The following is a 22,342-nucleotide window of genomic DNA, read 5'->3' as shown; positions in this document are numbered from 1 at the left end:
CCGTACAAGTTCAACTTTTTTAAGTTTGACTAACTTTATAGAAAAGAGTAACAACATCTATGTCATAAAATGAGCACCTTATAAAAATATATTCTATGATAAATCTAATGATATTAATTTGATACCATAAATCTTTACGTTTTTTTCTAAAAATCCGGTCAAAATTTAAAATGTTTGACTTAAGACAGCTCTAGGAATCTATTTATTCAGTGACAGAGGGAGTATGCTCTATCGGTTCACTAGAAAAAGATATTGATCTGGTTAGGTTTTAAATGGTTTGATCCAGTATTTTAAAAGTTGGACAATGCTACGGTACAGAATCACATTGTGTGTAAATCAAGTGTATCAAGTCATATACAAAATTATATGATATATCATAAATATATCAAGTCGGAAGTTGCAAAATAAAAAAAAATACCATATTTGTCAAACCATGCATGCATCAATCAAATCTAGAAAAAAATATTTGTTATATCTCAAACTTTCCTTATTTATCCTAGTTTACAAAATAAATAAATAAATAAATAAATAAATATTTCACGTATTACCTCCTGTGAGATAATACGCGATCGTAACCGTCTGAAAAAAGAAATGATCGTCTCACGGTCATTTAGGAGTACCATAACAAAACTCGTTTTAAAATTACACATTTTTGACACATAGGGAATATAGTTCACATTCACACCTCTCGCCTCTGAGATGAGCTTCAGCTTCTGCGCCCCCGATCAGTAGTTAGTTTAGAGTTTAGACTACACGATGCCACCTGCACGAGAGAACTGAAACGGCGGCTACGCGAGAGTAGATACAAACTGACGAAGAAGCAGCAGAGTGCGTTCCATTTCTGATTCCTAAGCGACTCCTTCCTGACTTGGTCCCTGGTCTGGTTTTATTCCGTTGAGTTGCATTGCTCCCAACAACCCTCGCGGTCGAGAAACCAGCAGGAAGCAGCCAGTACAACACAACACAACACGGGACCTGTACCACATGTTCTCAGCTAACTATGCGAGTGAATATGTCTTTAGCCAACCAAGCCGAATGAACAAATCAACTTGTCCAACTAAGTCAATTTTGAGTGAAAAGTACTTGGCCAACCAATCCGAGTAAATTTATGCACTCAAGCAACCAATCTGAATGAATTTACACAGTTGGTCAACCAATTCGAGTGAATCCATGCATTCAGCCAATCAATCCAAGTGAATTGATCTGAATTACATTTTCTATCATCAACCATAGCCTACTATAACAATGAGGGAAACGAAAGAAGGCTAAACAAAGGGGGCTACGAATCATACTTTCCCTCACTTTCTCTCTTTTGAGCTATCAGGGCAACTAAGTTGGGGTCACTACCACGGGCAAATTGGATGCACGAGCAGGAAGGAGAAACCGGAGAAAGCCGACGACGAACAAGGACAAGGACAACAACAACAACAACGACGACGAGAGACGACGACGACGACGACGACGACGACGAACGACGACACGACGGACGACGACGACGACGAGACGACGACGACGACGACGACCACCACCACCACGACGACCACGACGACCAGACGACGACGACCACGACGACCACGACGACCACGACGACCACGACGACCACGACGACTACGACGACGACGACGACGAGACGACGACGACGACGAAACGACGACGACGACGACGACGACGACGACCACCACGACGACCACGACGACCACGACGACCACGACGACCACGACGCCACGACGACCACCACGACCCACCACCCACCACCACCACCACCACGACGACGACGACGACGACGACGACGACGACGTGACGACGACGACGACGACACGACGACGACGACGACTACGACGAGACGACGAACGACGACGACGACGAGACGACGACGACGACCACGACGAAGACGACCACGACGACGACGACCACGACGACGACGACCAGACGACGACGACCACGACGACGACGACCACGACGACGACGACCACGACGACGACGACCACGACGACACGACGACCACGACGACGACGACCACACGACGACGACCACACGACGACACGACGACAACGACGACGACGACCAAGACGACGACACCACGAAGACGACGACCACGACGACACGACACGACTACCACGACCACTACACACGACCAACTACCACTACCACCTATACCACTACCACAGACCACGACCACTAACCACTACTACTACTACTACTACTACTACTACTACTACTACTACTACTCTACTACTACTACCTACTACTACTAGGCATACTAGAACAAGGCACGAAATGTCGCGAACATCAAAGAGTGCATCCCGATGCCTCGTGAATGATGAGCAGCCATCCCATGGAGAGCAAGAACTAGATAACCAGCTTACTCAGGAGCAGTTCGATAACGAGTTAGAAAAGGGTTAAGAAGTGATGCTTACTCAGGAGGACCTTGTCGATGATGAGGATCCAGTGGGGGAGCCTAGGGAAGAGAAGGCGAGAGGATGCCCAAGGTGAAGAAGGGGATGATAATGACGACACCTCATCAAGGGGGTATGTAAGTCCTGAGGATTCTTTCCCACAAGAACCCAGACAGAGGCCAACGGAGGACGAGTTGGATAAGGATTTTGATCCGAACGATGAGGTACGGATAAAATCTTAGTAGCTTGTAAATTTGGCTAATGCTATGGCTTTATGTTACCTCTGCTAACACTTTTGACCTACCGGATACACAGGTCATCCCTACTCAACCTCTAAAAGACAACGTCGGCCTCTGGCTCGTCTTGCCGGACAATACATAGCGGGGCAAAGGAGATCAGAGGAAGGAGCCACAAATACTCACAATGAGGCCTCCGCTTTACAACCTCAGGACACAACCATGACTGAGACTGCCTAGCCAAAGAGGAAACAAGGGGGGATTAGAAAGCCAAACCAATATCACGACAAGGCATGCTATATGATAACGGAGGTCGGGCCAGACGGGCAGATCCTTGAGCCATATACATACAGGGCAAAATTCCGTAATCACATCGGGTTTGTAGTTAGAGATAAGTTGAACCCAGCTATCCGTGGCTGGAATCTTGTACCTATGAGCCAAAAGGTAGACCTATGGGAGAAGCTAAAGCAGAACTTTAGGTTTCCAGAGGGAACACACGAGTTGGTACAACAAAATGCTTTTAAGATAATGGGGCAGAGCTTCCGACGTTGGTGGTCGGATCTGAACAAGAACTTTATCCAATAGAAGTTAACTCCTTTCCACGAGTATGGCAACATAACTCCTAGTCAATGGGAGAATCTCGTGGCTGAGAAGACTTCAGAGGCATCATTGTCCCTCAGTGCCCGTAACAGCGAGCAGGCGAAGAAGAACCAACACTACCCTCGTCTAGGCCCCGGTGGCTACGCTGGCAAGCAAGAGGTCTTTAGGAAGATGGACGCAGAGGCCGAAGCTGCCAGGAATACGGAAGTGCCGAAGTTGAAGCCACGCCTTAAACAGTGGATATACGCGAGGAGTGTCGATTCATCCGGTAGTAGCCTCAAGTTTGCTAAGGCGGAGACCGAAGAGGTAGTATCAAAGATACTGAAGCTTGCTGAAGACAAGGAGAAGGGCGCATTCAACCCTTCCAGAGAGAGGGATGAGTTTACCGTTGCCTTGGGAAACCCCGAGCACACAGGATGCACCAGGGGGCTAGGGAAGAGGATGTCCTAGAAGTACGAATTCGTAGAGGAGAGGCACATGTACAAGAAACATGGCAGAGACCGAGAGTCTAATCTTGAGCGCCAAGTGAAGGCTCTAGTTGAAAAGATGTTGGTGGAGAAAGGACTGTCTATGATGGAGCCACAAACACCAATGGGGCCGCCCGGAGAACTGGCGGTAGTTAGCAGCCCTCCGGATGTTCCTAGCAGTCAAGGTTCCAATGCAACCGGAACCCCCATTGATCGCATACGGGCGCCAACCAGTTGCAAATTGGTGGTTCTGATGGGCAGGCAAAACGTGATCATTGAGGTGGCAACGGGCGTGGCACATCCTCCAGGCGGCACGTGGCACAATAGGGACATCCCGCAGGACTACACTCGGGTCGAGGTGCATACCATGAAGCCTGAGTTCATGACTTGGAAGATAGAACACCCTACTCCCGAGGGGCTCATGTTACTCAGAGACGTCATGAACCAGTTCATCCTCTGGCACAGACGGGACATTGTATTGACCGAGTCTTCGCCAACTCCGACTGAAGTTCATCCTCTGGAGCGACCCGTCGAGGACGGGGAGGTATACTCACCGGCCCATGACCATGACCACCACACGCTAGAGACTTCTCCACCTCGTACCGAGCAAGGGCATGATGACATGCCACATCCTTCTCCACCTCGTATCGAGCATGGGCATGATGACATGCCACGTCCTTCTCCAGCTCGTACCGAGCAAAGGCATGATGAGATGCAACATCCTTCTCAACAAGCGCAGCCGATACATGAACAATAAGTGTCTCATGAACAGCAATTGCCTCGTGAACAACCGATACGTGAAGAACAAGTGGCCTCTAGAGCAGGTGATGCACAAGTTGACAATGACGTGCCCAAATGGGAAGCTTGAAACAAAATCCCAATCAAGATAAGGCCATCGTATGTGGGCATTAATGATGTCTCGTCGTGCACAAGTGGATGGCCTATGACCAGTTCAAGCCTAAGAATCAAGTAAAAGAATTCAGAGCACCAGCTTTTGAGGAGGGCACCACTAGCAAACTACACAAAGGGTTTAACAAGTATCCAGCTGTTGATAACCTCAAATGGTCAAATGATTGCCCAGATAAATATGAAAAGGCAAGAACTTCCTACCAAACCGAGTCATACAGTGCTTGCCACGTGGAATGAGAAAGTTCCACGATTGGTACTTGCGTGCTTAGATAACAGAACTAGAAATCATACAAGCATGGATCCCTGCCGGCACATTTGGAGCCCCAGGTGGGCAAATTGCCGTTGAGTTTAAGGATATCTAGGCATGCTTCCACCTCGGACGAATGAAAATGAATCTAATTCTCATATGGTGCATGTAAGTCCTTGCCCTCTCGATATGATATGAATATAATCTTTTAATTTTGTTGTAACTAACCCGCGCCGTGATTTGTAGAATGCAAGCGGACTTTGTAAAAAAGAGGCTAGCTCTAAAACACGGGTATATAGACCCTTCACCTATAGCATCAATAAATTTTAATTACCCTAAAGATTGGAAACTAGATTGCAAAGAACTAGGAGCTAGAAAGACACTTAAGGAGAAAGAGGACATCAGGAACAAGAAAATATTGGAAGAGTCCCTCAAGGTTGCGGCATACATTGCCCTATGTTTTAAAAATCTCCAACAACATGATAACATATGGATACCATACCACTTCAAGTAACTTCGACTGTATACTTAGCTTTGTTCAATATACTTTGTTCGATGCAAAAGAGCTTGTGTTCCTTCTATGACTAAATTCATGCAGCGATCACTGGATTTGCATAGGCGTCTGGCTCTCACATAGCATGGCATGGGTCTTTGATTCAACGGATTTCACAGTCGAGACATACAAAGACTTCATAGCGATTGTCAAGACGTATACATATTGTCAATCCTCATTTTAGCTACTATGTTTGTATACATACTTGTAAGGTTCAATGTGGGATACTAACAAGTTGCATTTGCTAAAACCATTGGAACAGGGCATTCAGGTACTATGTCCAGGAACATAAGGGGAGGCATCATCCAAATAGGAAGGAAAAGTTGTATGTCAAAACTCTATGTGTGGTAAGTGTCATTTACTTTGGTACTTCATATATTACGTGTCTGTCAATAGCATTACTTAACATCTCCATATGCAAAACACACAGTGCCCCAAGCAGAAGCCTGGGAGTCTACATTGTGGATACTACACATGTATTATGATGAGTACCATCGGTGGCTACAACAGAAACCCCAATCTAGTAGGTTTGAACCTCTTCGCTCGTAGTATGAAAAGTTCGCATATATTGTGATATAGTAAACCTAAACTTGTTCTCTTGTAGTTGGAGAAAGATAAAGACACGAGAAGGAACCCATACAAGGATGATGAGCTCTTAGAGATGGTCGGCGACCTTTGCAACTTCATAATGGACCAGATTGTGTACCATAAAGGCACTTACCATCATCTTCTTTCCGACTTAGGTAGTAATCCTCTATATCAACACCTTTGGGAGACTGATAGGCTAGCCCTAGGCCGTTGATGACAATGTGGACTTGTGGTATGGTTTGGATCAGACTTTGAAATGGTTTGGACTTTGTTTTGCATGTGGACTTGTGGATTTCTTAATGGACCATGTTATAATGATGGACTTCATAATGGACTATGTTGTAATGATGGACTTTTGTGAATTATGACTTGTGATGATGTTTTAAATAATGGTCTTGTGTTTGTGGATGTATATATGTATATTTGTGGCGGTCAGATTCGAATTTGAATTTTATATATGGTCAGATTTGAATTTGAATTATTTATTTTTTTGCTATAAAATCCACTATAGGGGCGGTTTTTGATTGAACCGCCTTTACAAATACACACAGCAGGGGCGGCTGGTGATACAGCCGCCCTTACAGAAGTCCACTACAGGGGCGGCTAATATTACCAGCCACCTTTACAGAGGGCACTGTAGAGGCGGCTGAAAACACCAGCCGCCCCTACAGAGGGCACTGCAGAGGCGGTCAGAAAACCGCCCCTACAGAGGCACCCTCTGTAGGAACACTCTGGGAAGGGCGGCTGGCGTAGCCGCCCCTACAGAGGCTCTAGAGCCGCCCCTACAGTTAACTTCTGTAGTAGTGCCCAGCCTGTATTATTCATCTGCTGACTGAAGATTGTAATCCTGATGCTATATAATCAATAGAAGCTCTTTGTCGAAAAAGATATAATTCTTTTTTCCCTCTCGACTGACATATTACCTAAAAAGTATCATCATTAAATTCTTAAAATAAATTAGAAAAATACGAACACCCAAGTTGAGAATTGATCTAGAACCAGCTATAGACAAGTTACACCACAAGCAATCTAATTAACCAGTTGAGTTTTTTTCCTGAGACAAGCATTAACCAGTTGAGATACTCCCTACATCCCCAAATAAATTAATTCATCGAATCCGTGCCAATCGAACTATTTTTAAGTTTGACTAACTTTATAGAAAAGAGTAACAACATCTATGTCATAAAATGAGCACATTATAAAAATATATTCTATAATAAATCTAATGATATTAATTTGATATCATAAATCTTTACATTTTTTTCTAAAATTCTGGTCAAAGTTTAAAAAGTTTGACTTAAGACAGCTCTAGGAATCTATTTATTCAGTGACAAGGAGTATGCTCTATCGGTTCACTAGAAAAAGATATTGATCTGGTTAGATTTTAAATGGTTTGATCCAGTATTTTAAAAGTTGGACAATGCTACGGTACTCTTACCAGGAGGTTACCTTAAACAAATCTGAATCCTTGTTTTTTAAATTTTAAGGATAAATATATAATAGAATACATTTATGTGGTATCTTAGATAGCATGTACAGACATCCGTACATGCTAACACGTTTTGCACAGCAACACGCTAACATGCACCAGTAATCACGTTTAAAATCACCTTTAGCAATATGGCAACACGGTAGCTCAAGCTTTTATGACGCATGCACTCACCGGAGCTCTTTTCTCTCTCTCCTGTCTCCTCTCTCATAGAGCCGGTGGAGCCAGTTTTTTTTCCTTCACCTAGCTTCACCCGCCTCTGTAAGAGAAGGAGAGATGAGAGAGAAAAAGAGCTCCTATGAATAGAAGCCGGAGCTAGTAGGAGCTCTACCAAACGGGGCCATAATCACGTACAGAATCACATTGTGTGTAAATCAAGTGTATCAAGTCATATACAAAATTATATGATATATCATAAATATATCAAGTCGGAAGTTGCAAAATAAAAAAGATTTACCATATTTGTCATACCATGCATGCATCAATCAAATCTAGATAAAAATATTTGTTATATCTCAAACTTTCCTTATTTATCCTAGTCTACAAAATAAATAAATAAATAAATAAATATTTCACGTATTACCTCCTGTGAGATAATACGCGATCGTAACCGTCTGAAAAAAGAAATGAACGTCTCACGGTCATTAAAATTACACATTTTTGACACGTACGGAATATAGTTCACATTCACACCTCTCGCCTCTGAGATGAGCTTCAGCTTCTGCGCCCTGGTCTGGTTTTATTCCGTTGAGTTGCATTGCTTCCAACAATCAGAGTGCTTCCTCCCAAGTCCCAACAACCCACGCGGTCGAGAAACCAGCAGGAAAACACCTGAAGAGGAAAACACGGTAGTTTCCTGCATACCTTTCTCAACCGGCGCCAGTACAAATACGGATGCGCACCCCCATTGCAATCCACTGCAGCAGAAGCACAACACAACACGGGACCTGCTTTCTCTGATCGAGCTTCGGAGAGAACCGTAACCTTCTTCTCTGCTCCATCGACCAGGCAATCGATCCCATCATCTGGCACTGCGTTCTGAGTAACCATGTGCCAGGGCGGAAGGCCGGAAGCAGCATCCATGGCCTCGCGCCGTGGACCGCAGCCGGAGCAAGAGGCTGCGGGCGGTGGCGGTGGCGGAGGAGGAGCAGAGGCGACACGGAGGAGGCCCAGAGGGTGGCGAGCCGTCGCCTTCATCATCGGTCTGTCGCTAGCTGTGCATCCACGCATATGTCTTCAGCTTCAGTGCTTCAGCGATGGCAACTGGATTAATGTGTGAGTGTGTGTGTGCGCGCGCGCGCTTGGCATGGCATGGGATGCAGGGGTCTTCGCGGCAGCTTATTTCGCGGGCAACGCCTTCTCCTTCTCCCTCACCAGCTACCTCATCGACCGTTACAACATGAAGCAGAACGCCGCCACGAACGTGAACAACATCTTCTCCGGCACGTTCAACTTCGCGCCCGTCGTCGGAGCCTTCGTCGCCGACGCGTTCTGGGGCAGGTTCAGAACCCTGCTGTTTGGAACCGTGGTCGGAGTTGCGGTAAGTTTTTGCCTTCTGATCACGTAACATGTTTTCTCTGCAGCAAAAATGTTAGTTGTCCCCAAACAACAACGCGACATTTGCAAACCACCAGTGGAAAACATCTCGCTGAAATTAAAGGACATTACTATTGTTTTTGGACTAGAGAACGATCGTCGATCGATCAAATGCATGTGACGCATGCATGGCTGATGTGTTTGTTTGTGGTGCCATACAGGCAATGGCGGTTATCACCCTATCGGCGACTGTCCATGAGCTTAAACCTCCAACGTGCAGCCCGATGGCACAGCAAGCCGGGACGTGTGTCGCCCCGTCGACGCTGCAGCGAGCCGTGCTCTACCTCGGCATGGGGCTGCTCGTGGTGTCCGCCGGCGGCATGAACCCGACTAGCCTGCCCTTCGGCGCGGACCAGTTCGACGAGAGGAAAGAGCAGCACAAGGGAGGGCTCGCGCGCTTCTACAACTGGTACTACGCCGCCGCCATGATAGCCACGTTCCTGGCACTCACCGTCGTGCTGTACGTCCAGGTCAACGTGAGCTGGGGACTCGGCTTCGCCATCCCCACGGCGTTCATGGCCGTCGCCTTAGTGGTGTTCCTCGTAGGCACCAAGGTGTACGTCTACGTGCCGTCCGAGAGCATCTTCTCGAGCGTCGCGCGGGTGTTCGTCGCGTCGTGCCTCAAGTGGAGGCTCCCGCTGCCGCACCCCGAGGACGCGCAGCGGCAGGAGGAGCTCCTGTACAACCCTCCGGCCGCCGTCGGGAACGGGCGCCGCGTGTTCAAGCTCCCCCTTACTCTGCAGCTCAGCTTTCTAAACAAGGCGGCCATCGTCACCGACGCCGCCGAGGAGATACGGCCCGACGGCTCCCCGGCGAGGGCGTGGAACCTGTGCAACGTGCAGCAGGTGGAGGAGGCCAAGTGCCTCCTGAAGATCATCCCCGTGTGGATCTCCGGCACCCTGTGGTTCACCGTCGTGACGGAGCTGATAAACTACACGTTCCTCCAGGCGTCAACCATGGACCTCCACATGGGGAAGCACTTCACCATCCCGCCGGCGTCGATCGTCGCCGTGCTCTACCTCTCCGTCGCGCTATTCGTGCCCATCTATGACCTGCTCATCGCCCGCGCCGCGCAGCGGGTCACCAAGGCAGGACACGGCATCACCTTGCTCCAGAGGCAGGGCGCCGGGCTGGTGGTTGGCGCGCTGGCGTTCGTGGTCGCGGCCTCCGTGGAGCGTAGGCGGAGGCACTCCGCTCTGGCACACGGCGACGGCATGTCCCCGCTGTCCGTGTTCCTCCTGGCGCCGCAACTCGCCGTGATGGGCGTGTCGGGTGGGTTCAGCATGGTGGGACAGACGGAGTTCTGCAACACGCAGTTCCCAGACCAGATGCGCACTCTCGCCAACGCGGCCATCTACTGCGCGCAGGGCGTCAGCAGCTACCTGGCCACGCTCGTGGTCAACATCGTGAACGCGAGGACGAGGCAACACGGTGGGTCTGCGGGCTGGGTCACCGACGACATCAACGCCGGGAGGATCGACTACTTCTACTATGCCATGGCGGTGCTCACTGGAGCCAACTTCGTCTACTTCCTCGTGTGCTCGCACTTCTACCAGTACAAGGGCGAGCAGGCTGCTGACACTCCTGCTGGACGTGAACCTGTAACGGACAGTGGTAGCTTAAGCGAGAGTGACGCCGCACTCCTAAAGACATAATAGAAAGCTAAAGAGACTATATATGTTCTATTCTGATAAATAAATTGGTTCTTTTTTTATCGGATAAATAAATTGGTTCTATATCATTCTAATGCTACAACTATAACCAGTATGCATGATTATATAGGACCATATTCCTAAACAAATTAAAACAAGTAGCCAACTTGGAGGCGAGGAAACAAACCATAGCGATAACCTTTAGACCAGTCCTAGTGGGAGTTTCATGTCCCAGTATCTAACACACTCATACGTTGAAAACAGTATAGAAGAGTTTCATTACCATGAAATTCTCTGTGCTCCTATAAATCTTTTGTCATCTCTTTTCGTAAATATAATGTCATGTCAGCATATTTAATGCTCATAAAATTCTATGAAATCTCTACTGAGACTAGCCTTAAAACAACCTTAATTAAATTAATTACATACCTTGTCGTCTTGGTTAAAAGTTAAAACTGGTGTTGATCATGGCCATTTTAGGTAGTGATGGGTTCTCTTTGATGCAGTCCAACTCGACCCACAAATCGCTCCGACACTTGTACTCTTGGCATTACTATTTACCACCAGTGGCTCGTTCACGTCTTGCTGCTGTCCTCACCACACTACCCTCCGAATAACCGAAAATCCAGCAACCAATGTTAGCCAACAGTGACGCTCGCGTCTTGACCCATGCATGCGAGACACGTACTCGTCCCCTCCGTCTTCCTCTTCGTCGTCGCGCTCTGTACCGTCGTCCTACCCCCGCCTCGGTGGCCAAGGTCGACGTCGTTCTTCCAGTCGTCTTGGTTGCCTCCGGTCAACAGAAGAGAGCACGGCGACAGCGCCGACGGCCACCCATGCGACTATTCAGACGGACGATGGGTGAGGGACGATGCTGCCGACGTGGCGACGTACACGGAGGACTGCCCGTTCCTCGACCCCGGCTTCCGGTGCACGCGGAACGGCCGCAGGGACTCGTCCTTCCGGCACTGGCGCTGGCGACCTCGCCGCTGCGACCTCCCTAAGTAGGTAGCCCCCGCCATGTCACGACATCTTCATCTTCTTCCTGGATGTCCGAATCGTGACCTGATGTCAATGGTTTAAGTTGTTTATTAGGTTCAACGCGACGGACATGCTGGAGCGGAGCCGGAACGGCAGGATCGTCTTCGCCGGGGACTCGATCGGCCGGAACCAGTGGGAGTCCATGGTGTGCATGCTCGCCGCTGCCGTGCTGCCCACGGCCAGCGCGTCGTCGTCCAGAGTGTACGAGCGGTCCGGGAAGCCGATCAGCCGGCACAAGGGCTACCTCGCCATGGTTTTCGCCGACTACAACCTCTCCGTGGAGTACTACCGCGCGCCCATGATCGTGATGGTCCACCGCTTCCTGCGGCAAACTGAGACAGGCAGCGGCGTGAGGGGAGCCGTCCGCCTGGACGTGTTGCCACGGCACGCCGACCGGTGGGCCGGTGCCGACGTGCTCGTGCTTAACACCGGCCACTGGTGGAACCAGCACAAAACCGTCAAGGCGTACGTATGCATGCCATGGTTATTTTGTACTCAGTGGGTAATTAAGACACTAATTTGAGGTTGTTGTGCGTGTGTGGCTCATGAGCAGAGGAAACTATTTCATGGTTGGCGACCGCTTGGACAAAACCATGCGCATCAAGGACGCTTTTCGACGGTCCCTGGAAACGGTGAAAGATTGGGAACTGAGTAGTGCTCGATTTTCGAAAAGCTATTTCTTCTTCAGGAGTTATTCTCCCTCGCATTACAGGTAAGTTAAGCTAAGTGGTGTTAATTGCACTGTGATAAAGAGAAGTGTGGCTTATGATATGACAATATATTTGATCTAGCAATTGCGACTATTTGAGGAAATCTGCATGACTATAATGCTCTACCAACAATCTATTTAAACCTACTGAACTTTATTTTTCTTCCTAAGTTGTTCACATAGGTAATTGCAGGGCTAAACTTTCCAGTCGTAACTAGGGATGAAAACGGATCGGATACGAACGGATATCACTCATATTATATTTGTTTTCATATTTCTGTTCGGATTCGGACACGGATAGCGTTCGGATACATATACGAATACGGATTGACTCGGTTACGGATACGAATAATGAGTATCGAATACGGTATGAATCGGATTCAGAGAAGGTCGGATACAAATATCTATTCGGATATTGAGTAAAAGCAGCATATATATATATATATATATATATATATATATATATATATATATATATATATATATATATATATATATATATATATATATATATATCATACGTGCGCAAACCATTACACCACTCTATGAGTCCATAATCCATCTAGATTAAGCCGAAAGACTAAAGAGTAAAGCAACAAATAAGATAAAGATACAGATACATCATACATCAAACATCATACAAGCACCAATCTTCGCGGCATGAGTAGAAATAGCCAAGCTCATGGCTTTATGGGTCTCATGGAGTCATGGTCATGGATTCAAGATCTACAATCCTTATATAGGCCATTTTTTCATTCGAGAAAGTTTGAACAAAATGTAGTTCAAATTTCACAAGTGTGTGACATAGTTTTAGAAAGTCTGTATGAGATTCAAGAATTTGTGACTAGTGTTTGATAAAACTTTCTTAAATGGGAAAATAAGCTATGTAACAATTGTAGATCTTGCTGAGATGATCAAACTTGGTATTCAAAGTTTTTTCATCTGAGGTCATTTAGTGTCTCATTTGAGCAAGTTTGACCAAGTCAAATTTGGTCAAATGAAAAAACAACACTTTGACTCTAGTATTATGAACTCTAAATGACTTCAAATTGAAAAGTTTTGAATACCAAGTTTGTTCAACTCATCAAGATCTACAATTCTTGTATTGGTCAACTTTCCATTTGAGATAGTTTGGACGGTTCAAATTTGTGATTTTTAAATTTCGATGCTTACAAACTAGTTTTCGGAACCCTAGATTGTCTCAAATTGAAAAGTTTTGAATACCAAGTTTGTTCATCTCATCAAGATCTACAATCCTTATATAGGCTATTTTTTCATTTGAGAAAGTTTGAACAAAATGTAGTTCAAATTTTACAAGTGTGTGACATAGTTTCAGAAAGTCTATATGAGATTCAAGAATTTGTGACTAGTGTTTGATAAAACTTTCTCAAATGGGAAAATGAGCTATGTAACAATTGTATATCTTGCTGAGACGATCAAACTTGGTATTCAGAGTTTTTTCATCTGAGGTCATTTAGTGTCTCATTTTAGCAAGTTTGACCAAGTCAAATTTGGTCAAATGAAAAAATAACACTTTGACTCTAGTATTATGAACTCTAAATGACTTCAAATTGAAAAGTTTTGAATACCAAGTTTGTTCAACTCATCAAGATCTACAATTGTTGTTTTGGTCAACTTTCCATTTGAGATAGTTTGGACGGTTCAAATTTATGATTTTTAAATTTCGACGTTTACAAACTAGTTTTCGGAACCCTAGATTGTCTCAAATTGAAAAGTTTTGAATACCAAGTTTGTTCAGCTCATCAAGATCTACAATCCTTATATAGGCTATTTTTTCATTTGAGAAAGTTTGAATAAAATATAGTTCAAATTTCACAAGTGTGTGCCATAGTTTCAGAAAGTCTATATGAGATTCAAGAATTTATGACTAGTGTTTGATAAAACTTTCTCAAATGAGAAAATGAGCTATGTAACAATTGTATATCTTGCTGAGACGATCAAACTTGGTATTCAGAGTTTTTTCATCTGAGGTCATTTAGTGTCTCATTTGAGCTAGTTTGACCAAGTCAAATTTGGTCAAATGAAAAAACAACACTTTGACTCTAGTATTATGAACTCTAAATGACTTCAAATTGAAAAGTTTTGAATACCAAGTTTGTTCAACTCATCAAGATCTACAATTGTTGTTTTGGTCAACTTTCTATTTGAGATAGTTTGGATGGTTCAAATTTGTGATTTTTAAATTTCAACGTTTACAAACTAGTTTTCAGAACCCTAGATTGTCTCAAATTGAAAAGTTTTGAATACCAAATTTGTTCATCTCATCAAGATCTACAATCCTTATATAGGCCATTTTTTCATTTGAGAAAGTTTGAACAAAATATAGTTCAAATTTCACAAGTGTGTGACATAGTTTCAGAAAGTCTATATGATATTTAAGAATTTGTGACTAGTGTTTGATAAAACTTTCTCAAATGGGAAAATGAGCCATGTAACAATTGTAGATCTTGCTGAGATGATCAAACTTGGTATTCAGAGTTTTTTCATCTGAGGTCATTTAGTGTCTCATTTGAGCAAGTTTGACCAAGTCAAATTTGGTCAAATGAAAAAACAACACTTTGACTCTAGTATTATGAACTCTAAATGACTTTAAATTGAAAAGTTTTGAATACCAAGTTTGTTTAACTCATCAAGATCTACAATTGTTGTTTTGGTCAACTTTCCATTTGAGATAGTTTGGATGGTTCAAATTTGTGATTTTTAAATTTTGACGCCTATAAACTAGTTTTCCATTTGAGAAAGTTTGGACGGTTTAAATTTTGAAGCACTAAATGATTTCAAACGAAAAAGTTGTAAACAACAAAGTTTCATAACGTTTTGAGATCTACAATTTTTATTTTGATCATTTCTCCATCCAAGGTCGTTTGAATAATATCCGGATAATATCCGTTTTTAAATATCCGGATATATCCGATACTTAACCGGATTATCCGATATCCGCCGGATATCGATGATATTACATCCATATTTGATATCCGCCTAAGATATCCGTTTTAGTATCCGTATCCGAAAAAAATTACGGATATCCGAGTAACTATCCAGATAAGTGTTCATATTTGTTCGGTCGAACGGACGGTCGAATAAATATCCGTACCGTTTTCATCCATAGTCGTAACCATGGTTTTTCTGCACCTGAAAAATGGCAGCAATGGCACCTGGGACACTGGTGGTTCGTGCGCCGGCCACCGAGAACCACTACTGACCACTAACGCCCACTCCGGTGAAGAGTACTCATGGATGAACGCAATGATTGCGAAGATGACAGATGGCATCAAGAGCCACGGGAGGAAGGCTACGTTTTTGAATATCACTCACATGACGGAGCTCAGACCAGATGGCCACCCGTCAGGGCACAGGGAGCCCGGAACGCCGCCGGACGCGCCGGAGGATTGCAGCCACTGGTGCCTCCCCGGCGTGCCGGACGTTTGGAATCAGGTCCTCTACGCACATCTCTTGTCCACACGGTATGGCACGCGCAGGAACAACAGATAATTAGTCGTATTGGTACGTGTATGTAAACTGCGCCGTATTAGCGTGGTTTGCTCGTAGAAATTAAAGCTAACTAAAATAGGTGTATTGTACTACTACAGTTATATATTGCTTAGTTTTGCAATACTTAGAATGTATCTTTCACTATTAGTTCTGTGCTGGCACAACCCATGAACATTTGAAAGGGCTCTTAAGTCTTAAGGGAAGACAATAATCAAACAATTGCATGCATAAGAGTCTTAACCTACAATGGAGAAAAGCTAACCTTACGTGCTGATCTACATATCAATCCTTAAAACCACTACTTTTCAAACTACAAAATCTCCTAGAGGCGGCTTGCTTGTGTGACCAGCAACGCTTGTGCCAAGCGCCTGTCAAATGTACATGGTGGCAAAAAATTGCAGAATCTGCCGGCGACATTGTACTTGTCCTAAGACAACAATATGAATTCTCTTACTTACTAAGAAATAAAAGTACATTATTTTCAAGAAGCACCAAGCGCTCACGCAATTCAAATAAAGAGACACGTCTCGTAGAATTTCTTGTAGTCCATAGGCATACAATCCAAAATCCGTAATGGAAAACAATATACAACTTCTGCACTCGGCCGACTGCTTAGTTAGCCCCACAGTCAGAAGTCAGAAGTCTCGTGTTTTTGCACGAAACAAAAGCTTGAGCATTTCCTACAAATCAAACCCAGAACCCTTCCCCTCACGCGATCCTTTGTTACCATCCTAGTGTAGAGTTGTTACCAATAGGATCATCTTTACTTTCAAACCTTGTCAGAAACAATTTCCATAGGCGGTTCATGTAAGGATCCACATGTGGAAATGATATTTTTTTCACATGTTTCTTATGTGAGCCCCCTTGTGAAAATATCTGAAAACATTAGTATTTTTATATCTGTTTGATTGATATGGCTCATGTTTTAAATTTAACCGTCAGTTAGCCTTTTAATTAACCACTGGCCCCACTAAATCCTAAGCCACCTGAACATTTACAATAAGTTGATCCAGGTTCCAACTAAGGCCTAAATGGGCCAGCTTGTGCGTAGACGAGTTACTAGACCTGGGAGTATAGAGCAGCTCCACATGTACAAAATTTTCTCTTAGCAAACTGGGTATATATGTACAATAGCCTAAATCAAAGTTTTCTTCTCTAACCTGATTTCTGATATTTAATCTCACTCATGCTGTCTTCTCTGCTGAACCAAACACACCGTCCACATTGGTCCTTAGAAGGTTAGGAGGTTTCTATCTGCAGTTTCTAATGGACTTTTCTCTTTGTTTCTGTGTTGTCCCAGTCTTGATCTCACCATCAAAGAATTGACACTATGCATGACTGCATTGTAAGGCAACTTTTGTTCTCCTGCATTAACCTTATTCCTGACATCTCACCACTTCCAAAGTAAATCACTGATTTAGGGCATGTTTTTTCATCAAGGGATAGCACATGTCGCACCACATGTTTTGTAGACCGAAGGGAAATCATCACATAACAATGATTACATAACAATGATCACATGTTATCTAGATCATGGTCCACAGTTATTTTAGAATATTACATGGCAGAACCGCCCGAAATAGCACACTTCCGGAGGCGCTTGTCTTCCACCATACACTAAGCACCCCGAAAGCTGGCCACATCGGACGGTTCCGTCGAGCACACCCCAAGGGAGAACTCGAACAATCCACGTTTTTTCCCTCAGGATCCAATAATGAGAACGAGTTTACATTACTTAGTCCATTTCATACAACCAGAGTTCTTGAAAATACATTATTACAATACCAAGTTCAGAGTGTGGAATTTAAACAGCGGAATTACAATAAACATCTAACGATAAGACACAAGGATCCGTTTGTGCCCACCAGAAGAATCCTCCACACAACAGCCATTCCTCAAGCTGCACCTGCAACAGGGGTAAATAAACCCTTAGTACACAATGTACTCGCAAGACTTACCCGACTAGTGGGAATACTTTTTCGACTCCAAAGGATATGATAGGCTTTATGGTTTGCTGGATTTCCTTTTTGCGAAAAGACTTACTAGTAGTGCATCTTTATGTATGTTTCTTATTAGCCGTCATGATTAGTTCATTATCTAACCATTCTATGTAAGCACCTATTCTACTTTCAAGCAAGAGTTGAGCAATCAGGTCTATTTCTCCACCTTTTATCTTCTAGTTCTTACTACGGTGCTAGATCATAGACAAGTCGTACCGTATTACACGACGATTCACGAATCAATATAGCCCAGCTGGGTATCCCGAAACACACATCCCGCTTGTACTCCAGGCACAAGCAGGACTAACCCACCACTCTCCTGTCAAGGGGTCCAGGTCCCCGTCCAAACTTGGAATCCAAGCCCCCACACCTGAGTCTCGAACTCTGTGTGGTGCATAGACCTCCATCATCCCTACCTCCAATCAGTCGGTCCGGAAAGAGCCGGAACCCATGACAAGAGAGCAACGAGTCTTTCCGCTCCCATAAGCAAGTATGTGCTTAGGATAATAAGTCTATGACCTGACTAGAATCAAATACAACGGTCGGTTCTTAACCGACATGGACAGGGAAAACATTGTAACCAAGCTATGCCCCGTTGGCCGCGGGACACAACCTCTTACACCCACCAATACCCGTATCATATCACTGCCCGGTCTCAATTTTCTTTCACCATTTTATCATGTGAGTACTATTAATAATCACCTATTGTGAATAACGGCAGGTTACTCACGCTACCGATAGCCTAAGCATATCAACTACTCGACATATGCTAGTAGGACTCGTAGGTAGGTTATCTATGCATGTAGTTTCAATATAAATCATGTAACGTAAATGCACATCATATATATATATATATCCAGTGACCATTCAAAATAAGGGTTATGCATCGAGGCTTGCCTTGGCCAGGCGGGGTGTCAGCTCAGTCAGTCAGTGACGGCTCTGGGACCTCCTCCTACATGAGGATCTCCTCCTCGTACTCCCCGATCACCTCCTCGAACTCATGGTCTCCGATGATCACGATTTCCGCCAATTCGTTCTCTACATACATGCGATGATGATGCAACACTTACAACTCTTAAAATAAGAATACACATGCTAAGCTACTAAGCTAGCTCTAATGACTAAGATACTAAGCTAATCATTATCTCTATCAAATAGATTCCAAGCTCACCCTACAAGTGCTTAATTTTTATAAACCAATATCATGCCATTATTCATTTAGCCTTAATGGGTATTTAGCTACCATATTAAATAGTCTATTTTAGGGCTACAAAAATTACAGTGAGCACATAATAATACAATGAAGCTACTGTAAACATTTCAGGATTTTGCTATCACCAATCTACCACAAAAAATTCTATAATATTTAACCTAATAATATTGAGCATTCTCAAATGATTTAATAGCTCCTGGTATCAACAGGTGTATATATATAAACTAAATACACTAACAGATAGAGCATAATTTTAGGAACTTAACAAAATTAATTTCATAATTTTTGGACACCTACATGATTTTATATGATTTACCAAAGATCAGCTCAAAATGTAATTAAAAAATCATTTAACTAACTCGCTTAAAAAAGAAAAGGCGCCGAGCCCAGCGCGACCCACCGCGCGGACGCGGCCCACGCGAGCCGGCCCATGACGGGGGCAGCCCGCGCGCGTTTGCACTCTTGCAAAAACGCCCTCGCGTTACCAGGCATTAGCGCGAGCACTACACATACTATTCCTATAAACAACGACTTTGCAAGGAAGCCCTCGTATTCTCTTGTCTTCGCATCGGAGAGGTCCCTGACGCCTCCGCGCTCATCGGCGCAACACTGGCCGGCACTGAGCCACTACGCCAGCCAACTAGGGCCCGTGTAGACGTAGCTAGGGGGTCGACCCTTACCTATGGGCTGACGCACAACTTCGAGCAGCGGTGGGACAAGTCGAGATGTAGTAGGATGGCCTCTCTACGACGACGGGCACCCTGCGGTGGCGGCAACCATGTTCCAGTGAGCCTTGGCATAAAAGAGGTGATAGAAACAGTGGATGAGCATCAGCGACTCACCACGCACCTACCCGTGGCGGTGGCTTGGCCGGAGACGCCCCGAGCAAGCCTGGTCGCGTGCGCACGGCAAGCGTGACTTTGGGCCGCGGTGGCACGGCCACGTCAACGCCACGAGGGTAGCCGCAGGGGTATAGCTTAGGTGCGCACAGCGAGAAGGGGTGCAAGGCGGGTCGGGTGGTGCAGCCAATTTGGCTTGAGGCGGTGAGCTGGTGGCAACCTACGGTGGTGGCAGGCTGGGTCTTAATGGCGCTGTGGTGAAAGGTCCTAATGGCTAGAGGGGGGTGAATAGCCTATTAAAAATTTCTACAACAACACTTAACAAACCGGTTAGACAATTATGAGGTGGAGCAAGTGTTGTGCTAGCCTACTAAAATTGCAAGCCACCTACCATAATTCTAGTTTATATAGTTTCTATCCACACAATGGCTATGTCACTGCACTAAGTTAGTGCACTCTCAAATGCTAACTAAAGAGCCACACTTACCAAACTAACAAGCTCTCACGACTAGCTACACTATAGAGCTTGGCAACTAGTTTGTGGTATTGTAAAAAGAGAGAGCAAAATAGTTATACCGCCATGTTGAGGAGTGAACCAATCAATCACAAGGATGAATACCAATGAAGACCAATCACCTCGGAATCAAATGATGACACAATGATTTTTTTCTGAGGTTCACTTACTTTCCGGCAAGCTAGTCCTCGTTGTGGCGATTCACTCACATGGAGGTTCATGCGCTAATTGGCATCACACGCCAAACCCTTAATAGGATGCCTCACAACCAACACAAGATGAGGATCACACAAGCCACAAGCAATTCATTAGAGTACCATTTTGCTCTCTACCGGAGAAAGGTCAAGAACCCCTCACAATCACCATGATCGGAGCCGGAGACAATCACCAACCTTCGCTCGATGATCCTCGCTGCTCTAAGCCGTCTAGGTGGCGGCAACCACCAAGAGTAACAAGTGAATCCCATAGTGAAACACGAACACCAAGTGCCTCTAGATGCAAACACTCAAGCAATGCATTTGGATTCACTCCCAATCTCATAAAGATGTTGAATCTATGATGGAGATGAGTGGGAGGGCTTTGGCTAATCTCACAAGGTTGCTATGTCAATGCAAATAGCCAAGAGAGTGAGCTAGAGCTAGCCATGGGGCTTAAATAGAAGCCCCCACAAAATAGAGCCGTTGTATCCCTTCACCAGGCACTGCTCGGGGTGACCGGATGCTCCGATCATATCGACTGGACACACCCTGCCAGCATCTAGTCAATGGATGGCTGCCATGTCATCCCTCTTCAAATACTGAGCGCCCAATCCCAATGGTTAAGTGATGACCGGACGCAGCACAGTGCCACGACCAGACGTAGGACCCTAGCATCCGGTCATTTCTAGTAAGCCTCCACTCGCGACCGGACGTGTCCGGTCATGCTCGACCGGACTCACCCAGATTCCAGTCACTCACTGTCTCCTCTATGTGCTGCCACATCAGCAGGACCGGACGCACCCCGCCAGCGTCCGATCACGAAGTGACCCAGTGTTCGGTCGAAGACTGACGCCAACATCTTCACTGCTTCTACTGACCGGACGCGCCGATCTAGTTAAGGCCAGCGTCCGATCCACTCTGTGAAACCCTATCTTTTCTATACAGGGCGCTGGTGGCACCGTTGGACTATCCACACTGTATGGGCGGACACTCCACTGATGAAGTTTCTTACCCTTGCTCCCAAGTGCTAAACACAATGTGTATCACCTTTATGCATGTGTGTTAGCATATTTTCACAAACATTTTTAAAGGTGTTAGCACTCCACTAGATCCTAAATGCATATGCAATGAGTTAGAGCATCTAGTGGCACTTTGATAACCATATTTAGATACGAGTTTCACCTCTCTTAATAGTACGGCTATCGAACTTAAATGTGACCACACTCGCTAAGTGTCTTGATCACTGAAACAAAATGGCTCCTACATTTATACCTTTGCCTTGAGCCTTTTGTTTTTCTTTCTTCTTTTCTAAGTCCAAGTACTTTATCATCACCATGGCAACACCATCATCATGCCATGATTTTCATTTGCTCCACCACTTGGAGTAGTGCTACCTATCTTATAATCACTTTGATAAACTAGGTTAGCACTTAGGGTTTCATCAATATACCAAAACCAAACTAGAGCTTTCATGTGGTGGGGGCAAAACTCCAAAATTGGAGCTCGGCCAGGCGCCATTCAAGGTGAGGTTGGGACGATCGACTAGAGGACTTGATGGCGGTGCTAGAGACACGACGCCACAA

The 22,342-nt window shown here is 45.1% G+C and overlaps 2 protein-coding genes across 3 annotated transcripts; both read left to right on the top strand.

Annotated features, from left to right (window-relative positions):
- The first annotated feature begins 8,413 nt into the window (after positions 1-8,413).
- LOC136498195 (protein NRT1/ PTR FAMILY 2.12-like) lies at positions 8,414-10,970 on the top strand. The gene is made up of 3 exons (XM_066494151.1): positions 8,414-8,687; positions 8,808-9,025; positions 9,243-10,970. The coding sequence occupies exons 1-3, from the start codon at positions 8,534-8,536 to the stop codon at positions 10,734-10,736; spliced, it is 1,866 nt and encodes a 621-aa protein (XP_066350248.1). The 5' UTR covers positions 8,414-8,533; the 3' UTR covers positions 10,737-10,970.
- Positions 10,971-11,357: 387 nt separating this feature from the next.
- LOC136498591 (protein trichome birefringence-like 8) lies at positions 11,358-16,175 on the top strand. 2 transcript variants are annotated; one of them, XM_066494482.1, is made up of 4 exons: positions 11,358-11,737; positions 11,829-12,239; positions 12,328-12,486; positions 15,651-16,175. In XM_066494482.1, exons 1-4 carry the CDS (start codon positions 11,403-11,405, stop codon positions 15,994-15,996), a joined length of 1,251 nt encoding a protein of 416 aa, XP_066350579.1. In that variant the 5' UTR covers positions 11,358-11,402; the 3' UTR covers positions 15,997-16,175. The 2 variants fall into 2 exon arrangements, with proteins under 2 accessions (XP_066350579.1, XP_066350580.1); XM_066494483.1 differs by having other exon boundaries at positions 11,456-11,741.
- Positions 16,176-22,342: the final 6,167 nt, after the last annotated feature.

This window comes from Miscanthus floridulus, chromosome 12 (assembly GCF_019320115.1).
Source record: "Miscanthus floridulus cultivar M001 chromosome 12, ASM1932011v1, whole genome shotgun sequence".
Lineage (NCBI taxonomy): Eukaryota > Viridiplantae > Streptophyta > Magnoliopsida > Poales > Poaceae > Miscanthus > Miscanthus floridulus.
Note: the sequence above shows the minus strand (reverse complement) of the source record. Positions and strands in the feature narration are given on the sequence as shown.

What these genes read in the sequence shown, in the direction of transcription:
- LOC136498195 (XM_066494151.1), top strand. Translation starts at nt 8,534, where the DNA reads ATGTGCCAGGGCGGAAGGCCGGAAGCAGCATCCATGGCCTCGCGCCGT. An exon ending in AGCCGTCGCCTTCATCATCG is followed by an intron (nt 8,688 to 8,807) that starts GTCTGTCGCTAG and finishes CATGGGATGCAG; the next exon opens with GGGTCTTCGCGGCAGCTTAT. An exon ending in GAACCGTGGTCGGAGTTGCG is followed by an intron (nt 9,026 to 9,242) that starts GTAAGTTTTTGC and finishes GGTGCCATACAG; the next exon opens with GCAATGGCGGTTATCACCCT.
- LOC136498591 (XM_066494482.1), top strand. Translation starts at nt 11,403, where the DNA reads ATGCATGCGAGACACGTACTCGTCCCCTCCGTCTTCCTCTTCGTCGTC. An exon ending in CGCCGCTGCGACCTCCCTAA is followed by an intron (nt 11,738 to 11,828) that starts GTAGGTAGCCCC and finishes GTTGTTTATTAG; the next exon opens with GTTCAACGCGACGGACATGC. An exon ending in TATTCTCCCTCGCATTACAG is followed by an intron (nt 12,487 to 15,650) that starts GTAAGTTAAGCT and finishes GAAAAATGGCAG; the next exon opens with CAATGGCACCTGGGACACTG.